The following is an 18,222-nucleotide window of genomic DNA, read 5'->3' as shown; positions in this document are numbered from 1 at the left end:
AACTCGGTAATTGGTGCCAGGTGCTATTAATTCTACTGTTGTTGTGTCGAGTAAGAAACAATAACCCACACGAAGACTTGTTTCATTAATTTTCGGGTGTTACCTACTCATGTCGAGTTAAAACCATACGAAGTACATAACGACATCTAAAAACATTTAAACTTTATTCTCTAGAAGGTAACGTTAGCTCTATTTTTATTCTGCCACATACGAGCAACTTTGTTTTGCAAAATATTCTAAAAACTTACTTTGGTTATTTATTACTCGGTTATTCATGAGTCTAAAGTGAATAATAGTTACTTAATTATAAAAAAAGTAAGTAGAATTAGAATTAGAATCGTTTATTGCAAGTGACATTACAAAAAAAAGTAAAATAAAAAGTACTAGTAGTTAAGTAAAATTTTTTAAGAAGAAATCTCTTAATTCTACCCGTATAAATACAGGGCTGTAAATTTATAGTGCAAGATTTATAACAAAATGTATCATTTTCATCGTCATCATCATCATCGAGTACGTACGTCCCATTGCAAGGCATGGCCTTCCTCTAGGAACAGGCAAGAGGGTTTGAGCCGTATAGTTCTCGCGCAGGAATTCAGAATTTCATTCGGAATTTCACATATAAAATTGAATTTTCATTAAAATAATAATAATAAATCTTTATTTATCTTTCATAAAAATACAATGTTAACAAACTTATGGGCTACACTTATTAAAAGGGATAAATAACACACATTACGCTGAACTAGAAAAATTTCTGTGTTTCATTTAGGTGTAGGTAGATGTAGAAGGGCTTATTATTCTTTATTTACGTAGTATTCACTAAAATCACCTGACCTGATCACCATGGTGATCATATTGGACGAAATATACGATATAATAATTATATACATAAGTAGGTATAAACGTAATATGCGATTACCTAGTTGATTAAGTCAGGTGGTTTAGTGGATACCGCATTTATTTTATACTTACCATTATATTTCATTATTCTACTCTATGTTTAATGAAGCGTGCGCTATGAGTCCTTCGATAACTTAATACACTAAGTTACGTTTGCATCGCAATGCTTAACGTTTTAGTTCCGTGGGTTGGGTGCTTATATATTCTATTTATAGTCAAATGCAGTGGAGTTAGTCGTATTGCTGCTAGAATTGAATTGAAAATGTATAAAGAGTCAATGCTATAGGCAGTCAATACAAACATTACAAACTTTTCCTTTTTTTCTATTTATTTCAACCGACTAAACACCACTGTAAATGTTTTTCAGAATAAATCCTAAAAACCATTCGTTCATTGCTCTGTAATAAAAATAAACTGCAGTTAGCTTTGACGACATTTAAAAAAAAACATTAAAGGATATTCGGTCGAACTAATCTAAGCATCTGCTGAAATTTTCCCGCTAATATTTAAAACATGTTGTAATGGCAGCCATTTTTTTTCTGTGGTTATTTTTTATCAATTATGAAGTAACTTAGGAAAAACGTGAAAAATACATGAACTAATTAAACGACCGCGACGCAGACACGTCCTAAAGTTTTCGCCCCTGGGAAATCTGTATGACTCTATCTTCAGCATGGTATAAATATTAAACAGAAAACATCGCGAAAGCGTGACATGCTGTGACCTATTTCAGTTGTGTCGAGCATAGCTGCTTACGGTTCAATATTTTAATTACGTCGTGTTTAAATTGGTAATGTTTTAGGATGCGTACCTAGTCGCATAATGTTTGAAAGTCATCGTAATATTTGTCATAATTTTGTTAGTCATAATTTTTCCCGCAAAAACCGTTGGGTTAGGTTAGGAGTGTTTATAACAATTCTAAGCAATTAAATGGACTTAAAGCAAAATTAATTCTAACAATCAATAGTCATTATGTTATGACAAACATTTACATTATGGCTTTCAACAATTATGGGAGTAAATATGGATCCGTTATTTTAAGTTTACAAAATAATAACTTTAACTAGTTAAGTATAACAGCGTGGAGTGTTAAATTTACAAATAAATAACGCGAAATGAAATCAACGTTAAATTTCCATTCCAAATTTATTTAATTTGTTCATAACATAATTGCGGCGTGAAATTATATATTTAAACGCATGAAATGCATTTTACATAAATTATAATAAAAAAATATTACGTATTATAAATAAAACATTAACAAAGCAATTTGACGGCAACGGACGGCAAAACCTTGGTAATGTGGTCCTTTTGATACCATTTCTTTTTTTATGGAATAGGGGTAAAACGAGCAAACGGATCCTGATGGTAAGTGATTACCGTCACCCATGGACTGGACACCTGCAACACCGGAAGAGTCACAAGTGCGTTGCCTGTTTTGAATCCTAAAAAACTACTCCATCATCTCACAAATTCCATCAAACCATATCTATCAACAGTAAATCATCCTATAGGTAAGTAGGTATATCATACTCAAAAGACATTGAAGATGAACTAATAATACAAAGTGTCGTCCTGCATTTATGTGACGGAGATTAATGGCGTGCTAACCGTCTTCATCAAGCTCACCTCTCATTATTGTGAGTTCTTCCCCTTAAGGGATGCATGTTAACCGCGAGACAGATGCTAACGGTTTTTGGTACAAGTTTCGTCGTTCGTTATTTAAAAAATATTTTTCATTATGTTTTAGGGTTGGGACATTTTTTAACTGCCAGTATTTTATTTCAACTTTAGTTTTATCATATCATTTTTAACAGAACTAAAATTGACACTTATTTCAGGGGTACTTGTGAGTCTGTTTTAAAACAGAAAATAATTTATAAAGTATCAAAACGAATAGGACGGAGAAAAATACCAAAATCACGTAGACCGATAGGTATATTATTATGTAAGTAAAAGTCAAGTGGTTTCTGTCGCTATCTCTATGGACCCATCCACATTTTTAGGGTAGGTGCTTGGCTTCAACTACCGATTGCTAAGTATTCGTATGGTTCAAGGGCATTACATTGGAAGTGTAAAAATAATTCTGAGCATATTCCAGATCTTGTATCAATATTTTTACAACTTTGTAACAGTTTGATAACTTGCAAGTACTAAGAAAGTTTATGACAAATGCATAATTTTCAATCATTTGATAATTGACTATAAATTAGACTAACACGAGATTTCGCTTATTCACTACAAGATATTTCGATAAATTGGCAAATAGCCGAGATCTAGATACATAATACTACCACTTATATGTATGCGTATTTGTGGCGTGACAGTTACAAGGCATAGATTAATTGTTAATAATGTGCAATTTGCACTTGATTGAAATCAATGTCGATCACAATGCATTATCAATATAGCCTGTAACGAAGTATCCTTATTTAGTACCTATGAAAGTTTTAATTCCAATTTTAAATTCTCTTCAGTCCGACTGACAAGGCAATCACAAGTTTAGTTGCTTAGTCAGGTCGGTTGCTTGAGCACATTGTATTTCACTTGTTAGTTAAATTAAACTTTCAAATCATCCAGACCCCTGCATTTTGATGTAATCGTCAACAATCATGAAATTACCTATTTATTTTGTATGCTAAAACCAAAAGTATGTAGCCTAAAACTATGCTAAATCTTAAAAAATTGCAGTACCTAAGTATTATGATATTTGTATGAAAAATACGAATGTTTGTTCTCGGGTCTTGGGTGTTTACTATGTATTTAAGTATATAATTATATTAATCCGTTGCTTAGTACCCATAACACAAGCTTTGCTAAGCTTACTTTGGGACTAGGTCAATTGGTGTGAATTGTCCCGTAATATTTATTTATTTATTTATTTTATTATTATTGTGTTATTTTTAAATACAAAACTGATTTGTTCCTGTCTTAAATAAATACAAAAAGTATGCATTGGGATACATATACCTTGAAAATGAATATAAGAGAGATATCAAATTAAAATTAAATGTAAATACAGCCCGGTTCCAGCTCCCGCTACCGCCCCCGCTCACACTCGCAACCCGCACCGCCCACTTATAACCATAGCCCGCACCACGTGCGCCCTATTACGCCTCTCGTCGGCTATGAAATACGAGCACACGCTATAAATAGATCACTTCCCCTTAATGACCCGTTGTTTGAGCGCCCTCTTGTGTCCTGCTCTGAACAGAGCTTGTAAATATTTTTATCTCGAGATAATCCCGACGGTAGCTCTTGTGTGTCGGATGGTTAATAACTTAATCGCGTTCTTGTGATAACGGTTTTTTAAGGAACAAAGACTACGAAAATGAATTAACTGGCCTGTGAATGGAAGTCGAAATTTATTATAAAACCACTTTAATTGCACTTTCAAATAGTAACTTATTGGTTGTGTCGCCAATAGGGAATATTACTGCAATTTTCTGCAGTCAGAGTGCCGCACTAGCACAAACCGTAAACAGTTTTTTGAGTATCTTAAAATATTATGTCCGTAGGATGCCATTATCATTTATTTCCATATCTTTTTAGGAAATATCGTTACTATCGATGTAAATATCATGTTGTTTTGTTACTAATATGAGCTAATATGTCATGATTTCTATCGGTAGGTAGGTACTAATACTTTTTGGTCATGATCCGTCATGGCGACAAAATATAAAGAGAACTGACGTTGTCATGGCGGTTTGCGCTAGTGTCGTCCCCTGCGCAGAACTTTGCGTAATATTCCCTATTCTCACTTTATGTGGCAGATACTAATGAATGAGCCTTTATAGGTTTCAAGGCGACATCCCGTTACGCTAACATAAAAAGCTCTATCGGCGGGTAGCGAAATTATTATTCTCCCTACAACTTAAACAAAGACTTTATACCAAATTATCGAATCAGACAATAGGCTAGTGTCCCAAAACATTCTAATTAGTCTTTCCGTTAGATTATCAGAAAATATTGAACACTTAGGGGCTGTTTCACCATCCATTGATTAGTGTTAACTGGCGGTTAAATGTGATGCCGTCTCCATCTATTCGAACAAAACAAATAGAGACGGCATCACATCTAACCGTCAGTTAACACTAATCAATGGATGGTGAAACAGCCCCTTATTGTTTCTTTTGTCAATTAAACAAAAAATTATGAAGATATAGCCAGTTCACGACGTCACGCGGTGCGACACTTTTTAACACAGTGTGGCGCACGAGGATGGGACCTAAAGGTGGTTTTCCACCGGCGAGGCGAGACGAGAATTGAAATTTATATGGCAGCGCCCGCGGCGGCTCGCGGCTGCTCGAAGCGGGCGCGCGAGAATGCATACAAATTTCAATTCTCGTCTCGCCTCGTCTCGTCTCGTCTCGCCTCGCCGGTGGAAAATCATCATTACTCTCGAACTTTAAAACGCTGCATATTTCTTCATCTTGGTCACTTTTTGATCGATTGACAATCGAGTGATAATCCTAACTGACTGACTAAGTAGAATATACCTAATTCCTCAATTAGCGAGGGATGTTATTCTCTAATCAAAAATCGTCCGCGAAATCAGTGCTACGTTCAACAGAAAACCATAAACCTTAATTTACTACGTATTTGCCATAATTTGCTATTCATTAATTATCGCGTGTTTACTAGTGTTTATATACCTGCGCTTTTGCAAAGATCCATCCGTTTAATGAGGGCTTTCACGGCGGCGAAATGTCGCTAGATGGCGTTAGTATCGTGAGGTCCCTTTGACTTTTGACGTTTGCTTGCGATTGGCTCATTTACTTATTTAACCAATCACGAGTAGGTAAACGTCAAATGTCAAAAGATATTTCGCCTCTGTGAAAACCCTCATTGAAATCCCAGGAGCTTACATGGGATTACATCTTGCTCTTTATTGACGTTAATAATGACCATATACCCGGCGGGCAGCAATATCGGGAATCGGGATTAAAAGTAGACCATGTCCAGATAGTCCAAAATTCAATGAAGATTTATACAAATAAGCTATTTGTAATCACAAGAAGCTTTCCAAGTAAGTTCGACATCTAAACAGAGCAATGTTAATAAAGCTCTTAAAATTTATTATCACACACATGGAGCCTGGGATTAACTTTGTTTGTAATAAACTACAGAATACTGTAAACACTGGATTAATTCCCCGTAGAGCACCGCTGTAAACAAGCGGTATAATAATAAACTACGAGTATCTTAATCTTCCAGTTTTGGTTAATACATCTATTAAAAAGCTCTTAGATAGAGTATTTAAAAGTTTATTAATTGAGCAGTTAACTGTAATAGCTAGCTTCCCACTGTTAGAAACAGATTTTCTGTTAGGGTGTGAGATCAGCTAAGAAGGATTTAGGTATTAGACATCGAAAGAAAGATTCTTGCCAAAACCGCTTATGTATATCTCAGTAATATGTGTCACTTTGCCTTGCAACTTTGGAACTAAAGGAAAGAGTTTGTACATCAACTTGTAGTCACCTACAATTTGTAGTCTATTAAGTGACATGTCATCATTGTTTTAAATTTTCACGATTTTCTCTCATAATTATTATTAGTGGGCGGATGACGAATGCAATTTACGTCGAAATCATGTCGAACGATATACTCAATATGGATATGACTACAATTGGTTTGAAGAAGAGAACATAATTGAATAATAGTTTATTGTTGTAGTAAAATAAATAATCGTATTTTTTTCCATATTGCATATTTTCAGTGAATTCCATTTATAGTTCACTAGCAAGAGCTACGTATTCGTAAAGTGATGTATTATTAGGAACATTATTTGACGACCGGATGGCGAAGTTGTTAGTAAACCTGACTACGAAGCTTGAGGTCCCGGGTTCGATTATTTATCTATATAAGTATGTTTATCCGTGTCCTAGTATACATGTACAAGCTTTGCTTAGTTTGAGACTAGGCCAATTGGTGTCAAGTGTCCCATGATATTTATTAATTTAAGTATTTATGTATTATCACCATCACTCAAATTTCTATACATTTTTAGGGTTCCGTAGCTAAAATGGTAAAATGGAACCCTTAAAATTTTGCCAAGTCTGTCTGTCTGTATGTCTGTCCATCCGCGGCTTTGCTCAGGGACTATCAATGCTAGAAAGCTGTAATTTTGCAAGTTATTTACGTAAACTATGCCGACAAAATGGTGCAATAAACAATAAAAAAAAAATTTTTTTAAAGTACTTCCCATAGACGTAATACCTAAACTTGGAATATTCCGTACAAAATACGAAATCCTTGGAAGAATATTACTTATTTTTTTCGTAATGGCTACGAAACCCTATTTCGGGCGTGTCCGACACGCTCTTGGCTGGTTTTTTATTTATGACGGTGGAAACATTCTACACTTCCACTGAACGTAGATAGGTATAGTTAGTGTTTAGTGTTATAACTAAGGGATTTTATTGTACCATTTTGTCGGCATAGTTTACATATATATTCGTGCAAAATTACTGTTACGTCTGTCTATTAGGAGGGTGCGAAGTACTAGGTGGGGGTAATGAAATCTATTGCAGCGCCCATAGTGGCCAAGAGTAGAAATAATTAACTTAACTACCTAATTTTAGTAATAGATGTTCCGTGTTATGATGGGAGCTTGAATTATTGAACCTGTCCCTGTTTTGTTCTTAATTCCTCTACATCCCGGACATGTCCAGCACACTAACAATTTTTCGAAACGGTTTGTGGTTGAAATTTTATATTGAGTGATACTCACAAAACTGGTCTTCAAAATAATACTATTTTGATCTAAAAACGATATTTAATTTATTACTAGCGATATAAGAACAATTACTGGTATATAATTTTACTATTACTTAAATAAACCATTAAGATAGCTTTATCTTTTTGTTTACAGTAAAAGTACAACTAAACATGAAGTAAACAAACCCTGACATAACCAAAATAAAAACCACTTTTTGAATAAATTTTACTTACCTCATTTAATTTTAATGACCAAAAATAAATTCACAACCTTTTGTCCACCCAAATCACGGTATCACGGTAATTTAGTATACGTGATAGGTTTGATTCATGTCACAATGGATCTCTATAGTCTAAGCAATGTCGCGATGAAATTTCAAAACGTCAGAGCCTCAGAGCCAACAAAGTTGCGGACGCTAGGTGGCGCTGATGTCATGCACAGACCCAATACGCGGAAAATTTATTACCAAAATTACCTTGACTTAACGTCGATGTCACGTAGCCGTCGTGAGTTAGACAACTCGTGACGTGGTCAAAAGTCCATGTAATTTTTTGCAATAAATTAATTAATTACATATTTAAGTTCCGGATGTAGAAAAATAATTCCACTGTTGCAGTATGTTTTAACTACCTATTAAGATTGTTTTTTTTAATCTTTTTGTATTTTTCATTTCAATTCCAAATTTTTTGTTACTTTTACGGTCATCCCGTAAAACCTATATCGAAAATACAAACTGAAATATAGATGCACAGAAAAACCTGAAAAATAATACCAGCGCTGGGAATCGAACCCAGTTCCTCGGCATTTCGTGCCGTGTGCCGTTACAACCACCGCTGGCTTTTTCTGGTTTTTCTGTGCATCTATATTTCAGTTTGTATTTTCGATTTAACTACCTATATTGAAATATTTGAGTTGCATCTCAATTGTTACCTATATCGAAAATACAAACTGAAATATAGATGCACAGAAAAACCTGAAAAATAATACCAGCGCTGGGAATCGAACCCAGGTCCTCGGCATTCCGTGCCGTGTGCTATACCGTTACACCACCGCTGGCTTTTTCTGGTTTTTCTGTGCATCTATATTTCAGTTTGTATTTTCGATTTAACTACCTATATTGAAATATTTGAGTTGCATCTCAATTGTTCTTGATATGATAATCACAAATATTTATCATTATAGTGACAGAATGAAGCTTCCACGTTCTGAATTCCTTTAATTGACGAGATTTAATTTTTTTGACACCTCTACTACAGAAATCGAAAGAGTTTTGCCTCCTGAACACGGAAAAATATTTATTATAATTTATTTCTCCATAGATATTACAAAAAATACAAGAAATTAAAATATATATTTGCATTTACCAGTACTACCACACAATAGATAAGTAATATGTTTCCTTTGCCTTTTTCGCAAGAAAAAAGAGCTGCCATAACTTTTAATTTGACATTAATATTGGCACTTGACGGATAACGAACGACCGAGACGTGTGTGAGATCGTGTTAGTGTTATTGATTCAAACTTAGGATTCAAATAAGATTTTAGCAGCCCGTAGTTGTGATCGAAATGGAAAGACCCGAATGGAGAAACGAAGTATATACCCCTCCTAAATATACCAAATATTATTTCGTGCCTACTGCCTAATTGCAAAAATGATTCATCGAAGACACTGGATAACCATTTCGTTTCAAATCATCAATGTTATGATATGATCATCCGCCGTATCCATAAGAAAGCCAGGTGCCAGGTTATTAATAGCCAAAATCGTCGTAGAAGTCCTATATTTTAAGTTTCAGAGCAAGAAATAACCAAACTGCCTATGTATGCAAACCACACGCCACGCTTGCGCCACGCACAACAAAATTTTGACATCGTCAACGTCAGATTTACGTCATCATTTTTTTTAATAGAGACTAAGACTAAAGTAATGGATCTATTGTGTGGTAGTTTTGGAGTTATGCCCTTTTAGAATAAGCACATCTTAAAAAAGTAATTAATTAATTAATTAATAATCCTAGTGAACATTTAAAACTATCAGCGTCTTTCTCTTTCCAAACAGAATACAGAGAGCAAATTACAGTCTTAGAAATATGAAATCTTGTCAATTGGTATCCCATTACCATGAAGGCTTAAAATAGCAAAACAGAATTTATGTGTCCGCCAAACAGAACCACAATAGGAAATTACGTCAACTAGGTAAGTTATGAATGGCGATAAATTTTATAAATACCCCTGTGAAGTGATTTAGACTCCAGGTGGTTTACGTGTAAGTAACGTAGCATTTGTGTTCAACTCTCGAAAGTGGTTATAAAATTCGCACACAATTAATTAAAGTGCCCAGAACTACATTTGTTTAAATCATGAAATGAATATTTAGGGATAAAGCACTATTTTAGCATCCAGCAAATTGTTGAATTTTTTGCCGATTTTTCCTTAAAGGATGTTTTATCCGAACCGGTGCTAGGTTTTTCGTAATTACTTATAACTTTTTACTTTTACTGATTTTGAATCAATAGAGGCTATGAGTGGCCACTGGGCTGGCGTTTAATGCAAATTATATAAGTTAGTCACCTTTCTGCCTGGAGTGATTTTGGGTAACGTTTTCATTTATAGTTTAGTTCATAATTTACTATACTATTATTAAAACTATCTATAAGGTCTGAGTGCTCGACATACTAATGCCCAATAGACGACACCCTGCTGTCATCTCTGTTGCTAATGATATAAGATTAAAGATGCCAACTATTGGGACAGCGACGGGCACTCGCACTTTTAACTTATTAAGAGTTTTTATAGTGTCTTGATGTTTGAGAGTGTTGTCTTTTACATTAAGATGAAAAAGTCAGCATAATGAATAGCGTAGATACTCGTTTACCGTGGTCATGTATTTAAAAATGATGGAAGTACCTTTAGATTTTAACTTTCTTCTTCAAATGTGAATTATTTGGTGATAGATAATATACACCAATATAATTGGAACGGGTTCTAAACCCGTAAGTTAACCAAAAAAATAGTGTAACAATTTTGTTATTTTCTCTGTAATTAAATTTTGTAAATAATAAGTCATTTAAAAAGTAAATTTGAGCTTCCAAATAAATAAAAATTATATTAGCCGAATGTAATACTTAAAGTTCTAATGCCGTTGGTGTCTTACGACTATCTAATTTATTGAAATTATTTAATTATTAATAATCTGAGTACCTAGTTGTCGAATTTTGAAATATGCCAACACAATTTCCACATTTTCAAATCGTCGAAATATATCCTAAACAGTACAACGAAAGGGCTGAACAAGAGAATGTGGTATTTTATGAACGAATAACATTATTGTAACTTATTTTGTTTTTTTTTTGTAAAGCAACTCTGTCGTTGGAAGGGACTCGGGCTACTACGACCCTTTTAAGAAAGTTATGTTCGAATTTATCACTCGTTTTTGGTAAAAGAAAACAACAGCGTAGTTTCTTAGTGAATTTATTTTTCCAACATTCTACAGACCGTACCTTTCATAAACGGAATGGAATCCGGTACAAAAAGCGATAGGTACTGCGTCGGGGGAAATTCTAGATACATGTATTTTTAGATCTCGCTAAAGTGCTTTTTTAACAAATTACAATACTCATGTACCTAGTCTGTACAGGTGGAAAAATATAATGGACCGTGGAGGAAAAATATTTACAATAAAGAAAATATCAAATTTCACTGAAAGAAGACTTTTTTTTTTATTTATATACTTGTGAGTAATAGCCATAATTATTTTGAAATAATGTGTAAGATTTATTTACTCTTTTAATACCACAGGTCAAAAGACGTATTGTTAATGTAAAACGTAACAATTTTAAGGAGTTACAAATAGATCTCCCGTACCCCGTACCAACCCGTATGGACAAATCTGAAACTAATGCCGCACGCAAATAGGCATTTTAAGTTTAGTTTCGACCAGTGGGCGCCATCATCGGCAAATGTAACTGCGTATATTACAAAAAGCTGTAAAATAAAATGACTAAAATTCAAATAAAATGGCGCTGAATATCTGTAAGACAAACGTCTACTGTCATGTATGTTTGCTGTCAACTTTATTTGTTTGGCGGTTCGAAGGCGTTCAAATATTGTGAGTCAGTGAGCCGTTTATTTTCGATTTCAACTGGCGGATAATAGGTACTTTCAATCGCACACTCAGTAGCAATAAAATATTTTGAATCCACCAGTACTTCCATTGAAGTTGTTACTTTTTTGAATTTAGTATTAAATAAATCAGGTTTTTACTGGCGGAACTTTAACATTGTATTGTTTTTTGAATAACGTCGATTTACATATATCCAAACACTACATCTGTGGGAATATGGTTTGAAAACCAAGTACAAGATTTATATGTGACGTCTGTGCGTATGGTTTACAAATCCATCAGTGGCCTTGACTAACGCACTCGGAGTTGCAATTGTTTTCACCACTTTCGTTTTGACTGAGAGACATGAATCCACAGAAAAACCACGGATTGCTGAGGACCTGCGTTCGATTCCCAGCGCTGGTCTCTTTTTATGGTTTTTCTGTGCATCCATGTCTCAGTTTGTATTTTCGATATGGTTTCACGGGATACCCGTAAAAGTTATAAATTTGGAGTTGAAATAAAAAGTACAAAAAGACTCCAAAAAACCAACCACACTTTCGTTTTCTTTCTGTCACGTAATTTAGGAGGAAGGTAGAAAGAGATAGTGAATGAAATTGCGAGCGCTCGCCAGTTAGACAAAGCGACCTCTGGTTGAGGTCAAGATGACAATAATTGTGTCTTTACAATATAAATAACTGGGCAGCTGATGTTAATAAAACAAATTACGATTTTTTACTATTTTTCGAATGATTTTGTCCATAGAACTACTCCTCGGCACGCTTCGCACCCACCAGAAAGCAGCCTGTGACGAGGAGATGGTGTCGCTGATCTGTCCTCGTGGGACCACCATCAGTATCCAAGTGGCGCAGTACGGGGCCTCAGCGTCCCAGGGTTCCTGTGCCTCGGAACTGACGGAGTACCAGCCCGTGGCAGTAGAAGTGGTGGGAGACACCAGCTGTGCCTGGCCTAGCGCACTTCAGGTTGGTTATACTCTAAAGAAAACTTTTGACCATACAGTTATAATTATTTTTAAAATTGACTTGTTTTTTTTGCTCTGGCTGGACTATATTTATTTGTTTATTTTGTTCGAAATAATGTCTTTAGTTTAAATAATCGAAGATCCACTACCAGTACCTACCTACATACAGTTACCCAGTACCTACAGGTTATCCAGTACCTACTTTTTACAGTCGATTTCTTATACTATTGACCAAAAGTACAATCAAAAATATCTATACATATGTACGCTTTTACGCCGTTATGGTACTACACTCAGTGACGCTACAGTGTTCACATATTTTTCATAAAATATTTACTCAAAAGTATAAGAACTCAGAGACTCAGAGAGCTATGTTGGGGATTTCTCTACGCGATTACGTCCGGAACACCGAAATACGCAATCGCAAGAGAACGGGACTAACTGACATAGCTAAAACCATATCCTCTAGGCAGTGGAAGAGGGCCATATTTGCAGTAGGTTCGATGGAAAATGGGGTAAAAAGTTGTTGTAGTGGAGACCACGACAGGGGTTCAGGAATATTGGGAGGCAGCCAGCAAGATGGACGGACGATTTGGTGAGAGCGGCTGGGATGAACTGGATGCGGAAAACTCAGGACCGCACAGAATGGTCTAAAATGGAAGATACCTTTACTCAGCATTAGGTAGATCAAGGTTGAAGAAGAAGATAAGAACTCAACTGTACTAAAAAGAAACGTCTACAAAACTTAGCAGCAAACAAAACTAATGGTCTCTTAATTTTTTTGTTCAGTATTTAGTTACAAAACAAAGATAGTTCAGAAGTCAATCTCCAAACAGGTGCGCTCGAGCAACGCACACATAGGCCCTGCTCACGGACACGATATCTCGGACCGGTTGGGACCAGTGCGAGCGCAAGTGCCACCGCTTGAGACACGCGTCTGTGAACTTTTTTGTGCAATAATGGAGCAACAAAAAAAAAGTTATTATAACTGTTCAGTGGAAGGTTGTATAAATTAAATAATCGTCAATTTCGCCAATAACGAAATCGTCGCAAGATATTTTCTGTGACAAATTTATAATATAACAATGACATAAAAAATAAAATATTTTAGTTGTTAATTTATATTTCCATTCTTCCCGTTTCATTCTCAACATATATATAGTTGTTGATTGGCTGACATTAAATAATTTGACATTTAATATTGAAAAAACTCAAATTGTACAGTTTTGCAATGTAAGAAGTAGAACTATGACATTAACTAGATGTATGTTATAATAACACGCAAATCAAACAAGTTGATGTTGTAAAATTTTAAGGACATACGCTAGATAAAAATTGTAATTGGAAGAACCATGTTGATGTGGTGTGTAAAAAAATAATAAACTTTGTATATGTATCTATCCAGAAGATTTCCGATTTAGACACAATTCTTATGAATTGAAAATACAAACTGAAATATAGATGCACAGAAAAACCAGAAAAATAAGACCATCACTGGGAATCGAACCCAGGTCCTCGGTATTCCGTACCGCGTGCTATACCGCTACACCACTGATGGTCAACAACCATGATGGTGATGGTGGTGATGGTGGCAGTTTGTATTTTCAATTTAGGTTTTACGGGATGACCGTAAAATAAAAAAATACAAAAAGATTCCAAAAAACCAATCTTGTAAGGTTAAAGTTTTGAAATCACGTCGTCTTAAACATGGATCTAATAGAGGTAGGTATAGTGCGTAATGAATACATTGAAAGGAAACTGGTTTATTATAATACAGATCATATAGTTTCACAGATTTTTGACAATAAAAAACTGTCCTGACGTAACCCCATGATTTTCTATGAAACTACACTCTTTTGCGACATAGCGAAGGTACACCACTGGTGGTGGTGAAAAAAATACAAAAAGATTCCAAAAAAACAATCTTAATACAATTCTTATGGCTTATCACGGATACCTAGCATCAAAATTAAGATACGGTTTGGCTCTTTGGGGCAATTCTACTGATATTGATAGGGCATTTAAAACCCAAAAGACATGTTTAAGGGCAATGTGTGGTATCTCTTCACGAGAGTCGTGTAAACCCTTTTTCGAAAAATATGCAATTCTAACTCTACCGTGTATAGACACTATTTGAAGTAGCTGTGTTTGTAAAAAACACCCGGAACTATTTAAGAGGGCTTCAGAATTATTTCCTAGAAGTACGAGACACAAGGACAGGCTCGTGTTAGATATAGTTCCAAACAGTGCTCTTTTTAGGAAAAATAGTTACCACATGTGCATCAAAATTTTTAATGCAATCCCAGACGACTTCAAAGTTTTTCCTTTAAATTTATTTAAAACTAAACTTTATAGATGGCTCAAAGAAAAAATGTTTTATTCAACAAATGCCCTCTTTAACACAAACACATAATTATGCTACTTTATGTGTTCTGCTTACTATGATGCCTGTGTTTAATTAATCTAATTAGTCTAGTTTTAAGATAACTTTGCATGCTATTATGTAGCAAAATATGTTTTTGTACTGGAAATGTTAATTTATCACCTATTGTACCATATTTTATGCGAATAAAGACATTTGAAAGACATTTGAACAATAAATCAGACAACGTACGTAAGTAACAAATACGATATCGTAAGATACGAGTTAGTACGAGTACAGTCCGCGATAGTTTTTTGGTGCATCAGCCATAGTCTATACAAAAAAACGCATGGGTACTACCCGTTCTTGTACCCTACCAAGTTTTTGCTTGGTATACTGGGATTTAACTCTCTGGAAGTAAGACGTATTATATGCTCCTAACGATATCTTGTAGGGCCTTGCGCGGGGAATGTGACAGTGTCGAGCTGGGGCGCAGCTGGTGCGTCTGCACGTTCCGCCTCTGACAAAATTTAACTTCAGGCCTCGAGACCACCCTCTGCTGGCACCGCCACCGGCGCGCACCGCCGCTCGCAAGCAGTCGCCACTGTCCGAGCGCTGCGCTACGTCAATGCCCTCCTAGCATCAGTGCCCCAGTGTGATGTATTGGCAGGTTGTTGGAGAAGAGTGTGCGATGAATGTTTGAAGTTCTGTGAGATGATGGATGCACGTCCGTCCTCATGTTATTGTTAATTTTGTAGTATTGTTATTATTATTATTATTACTTTTTTTTTTTGTCTTACTCAGTGCTTTGGTGTCAACTGTTATGCTGTGTGAGTTTTTACAAATAAATAAATAAATAAATAAATAAAAATAGTTGACTGACAACCTTAGAGCGACCGCCGAGCGTAGGTATGAAAAGTGAAGTACATACATGAGATTGACTTCTGAACTATCTGTGTTTTGTGATTTAGTCCTGGGGATAAAATATTGCCTAGTTAGAACCACAAGTTATGGTGCTAAGAATGCTGAGAACTTTTTCCTTACAATGAGTAGGTATATTATAATTATTATACAGCATTAATAAGTCTTAGCATATTACCTATTAATATAATCTTTATTTTATTATGATACAGATGTATAAAAGTCAGATCTCAATCGGAAAATGCGACGGCACCCGAAGTGTCAATCAATTATTGTGTTAAATGAGTCTCATTTTCATATCCATTAATATGGAACTTTATTATTTAGTGCGCATGTTAATGTAAAATGTACCTACGGCTGTACGATGGGTACTGAAATGAAAGAGCACGATAAATACGAACTTTTCCCATAAAATACGTTGCAAAAACATTATGTACTTTATCTGTACGTGTGTATAGTTTAGATTAAGATTAAATAGTGTGTATATAGTTTAGATTAAACAAAAAAACGGCCAAGTGCGAGTCGGACCGATGGTTCCGTACAGACCTGTAGGTAGTAACTTTACAATTATTAAAAAATATTTTTATTATATGATGTAACTAAAAATTTTCGGTTTTCGCAATTTTTCCTTTATCTGTGCTATAAACACGTTGCTTTGTACCACATTTCAAGATTCTGAGTTCACGGGAAGTACCCTGTAGGTTTTGATTCCCTTGCGAGTTTCGAAAATTTGCGGAAATTTGCGGCATAACCGGCTGTATCTTTTGATTGCGTTGGCTTAGAAGTTTGATTTTTTGTTTCAAGCTATAGCACACAATCTATTTAATAGCATTACTCACAAAACAAAAGACACGGTTAGTGTGCAATTGGTACAGAGATGTATCTTACAAACCAAATGTATGCTGGCAGCAGGTGCAAGGTTTCCAGTGTACGATTGCTACCCAAGCTAAGAGCGCATGTAGTATTCGAGCACGGAAATACACATAATGGATCCAAATATTCACGCGACTCGAAACAATGAAACGTTGCCATACTGCAAATGCATATATCAAGCCGAAGAGCCATTAAAATGTTCGTTTTGCTTCCGTAATTCATCCAAACTGCAACCTGAGAGCTCATGAAACGGAGATAGTGTATAACTTTTTGAAATTGATTTCAAGTGCGGAAGTGTTACACAAACGCGGAAAGATTTTCATTTTTGTATGGATAGTACTTACAATTTTCTGTGAGAAATTACATTTTTAACAGTTAAGTATATTTTTTGCTGACTACTTTGATGCAAGCAAACAATCAAGCAAGCCATCCACAAAAAAAAACCTAACATTGAAGGCTAAAGCGGGAGCTACGCTACGCTTCGCTCCCGCCTTAGCCTTCTGAACCTAACCTATCCAAGTCGTTTCTGCCCAGTTTCGTCTTGCTCAGTCGCTTCGCTCGCTCGCCGTCACATAATTTAACATTTACTCATATTGTTATATATCATGAGTAACTAATATACCTAATGTGTGTTATGTTAAAAGAAATTAGTCCATATGAATCTTGTACAAATTAAAGTTATATAAAAATAACGTTATTATAATTTAACCGTTTTACGTTAACAAAATATACTTTTTGTTGTTGTAGCTAACGTTCATTCTATCTTGTGAACGTTATTAATATGAAATTAGATATTTTATAGTTATATGTCGTGGGACGCACCCGTCTATCTGTTACCTCTTCACGCTTAAACCACTGGACCGATTTAGATGAAATTTGGTATGGAGCTAGTCTAAGACCCTGGAATTTTAGTATTTATAATATTAGAAAGGATAGTTAATGTATCAAAGTTTTTATTTTCTAATTACGTAAATACGAAAGACTATCGTTAAGTACTGTAGGGAGTGCCACCATTTATTTCCTTGCTATAAATAATCCTCAAAAAGGATAATCACAAGGCTTTTTAAGAAAACAGAAGCCATATTCGAACCGTATACCTTTAATTATTTGAATTTGTTGTTGTTCCTTAGATTTTACCCAACAACAACAATAACAAATAGGAAAAGTTAAATAAAAGCTTGTAAAAAGGGATTTTTCTATAAGGCTATGTAGGTTACCTACCTACTTACACAGCAACTCCATCATCTCATCTCAGATATGATTATCTCAGTGATATCACCACAGGGTAAAAAGTTATCTAGATTAATTCAATTTTAGCCACTGGCCTGTCTGCGTCTGCGTCTATACTCCTCTTAAATCCG

General features: G+C 35.1%; 1 protein-coding gene across 2 annotated transcripts in view; it reads left to right on the top strand.

The window, feature by feature from the left end:
* The window catches only part of LOC141428940 (uncharacterized), a 102,852-nt gene that overhangs the window by 50,003 nt on the left and 34,627 nt on the right, over positions 1-18,222 (top strand). For both annotated transcript variants that reach the window (XM_074089016.1, XM_074089015.1), the window contains one exon: positions 12,489-12,706. In XM_074089016.1, the coding sequence (XP_073945117.1) occupies positions 12,489-12,706 (218 nt within the window). The remainder of the gene's footprint in view (positions 1-12,488; positions 12,707-18,222) is intronic.

Source organism: Choristoneura fumiferana, chromosome 6 (genome assembly GCF_025370935.1).
Source record: "Choristoneura fumiferana chromosome 6, NRCan_CFum_1, whole genome shotgun sequence".
Taxonomy (NCBI): Eukaryota; Metazoa; Arthropoda; class Insecta; order Lepidoptera; family Tortricidae; genus Choristoneura; species Choristoneura fumiferana.
The sequence above is the reverse complement of the archived record's forward strand: the minus strand, read 5'-3'. Positions and strand labels throughout refer to the sequence as shown.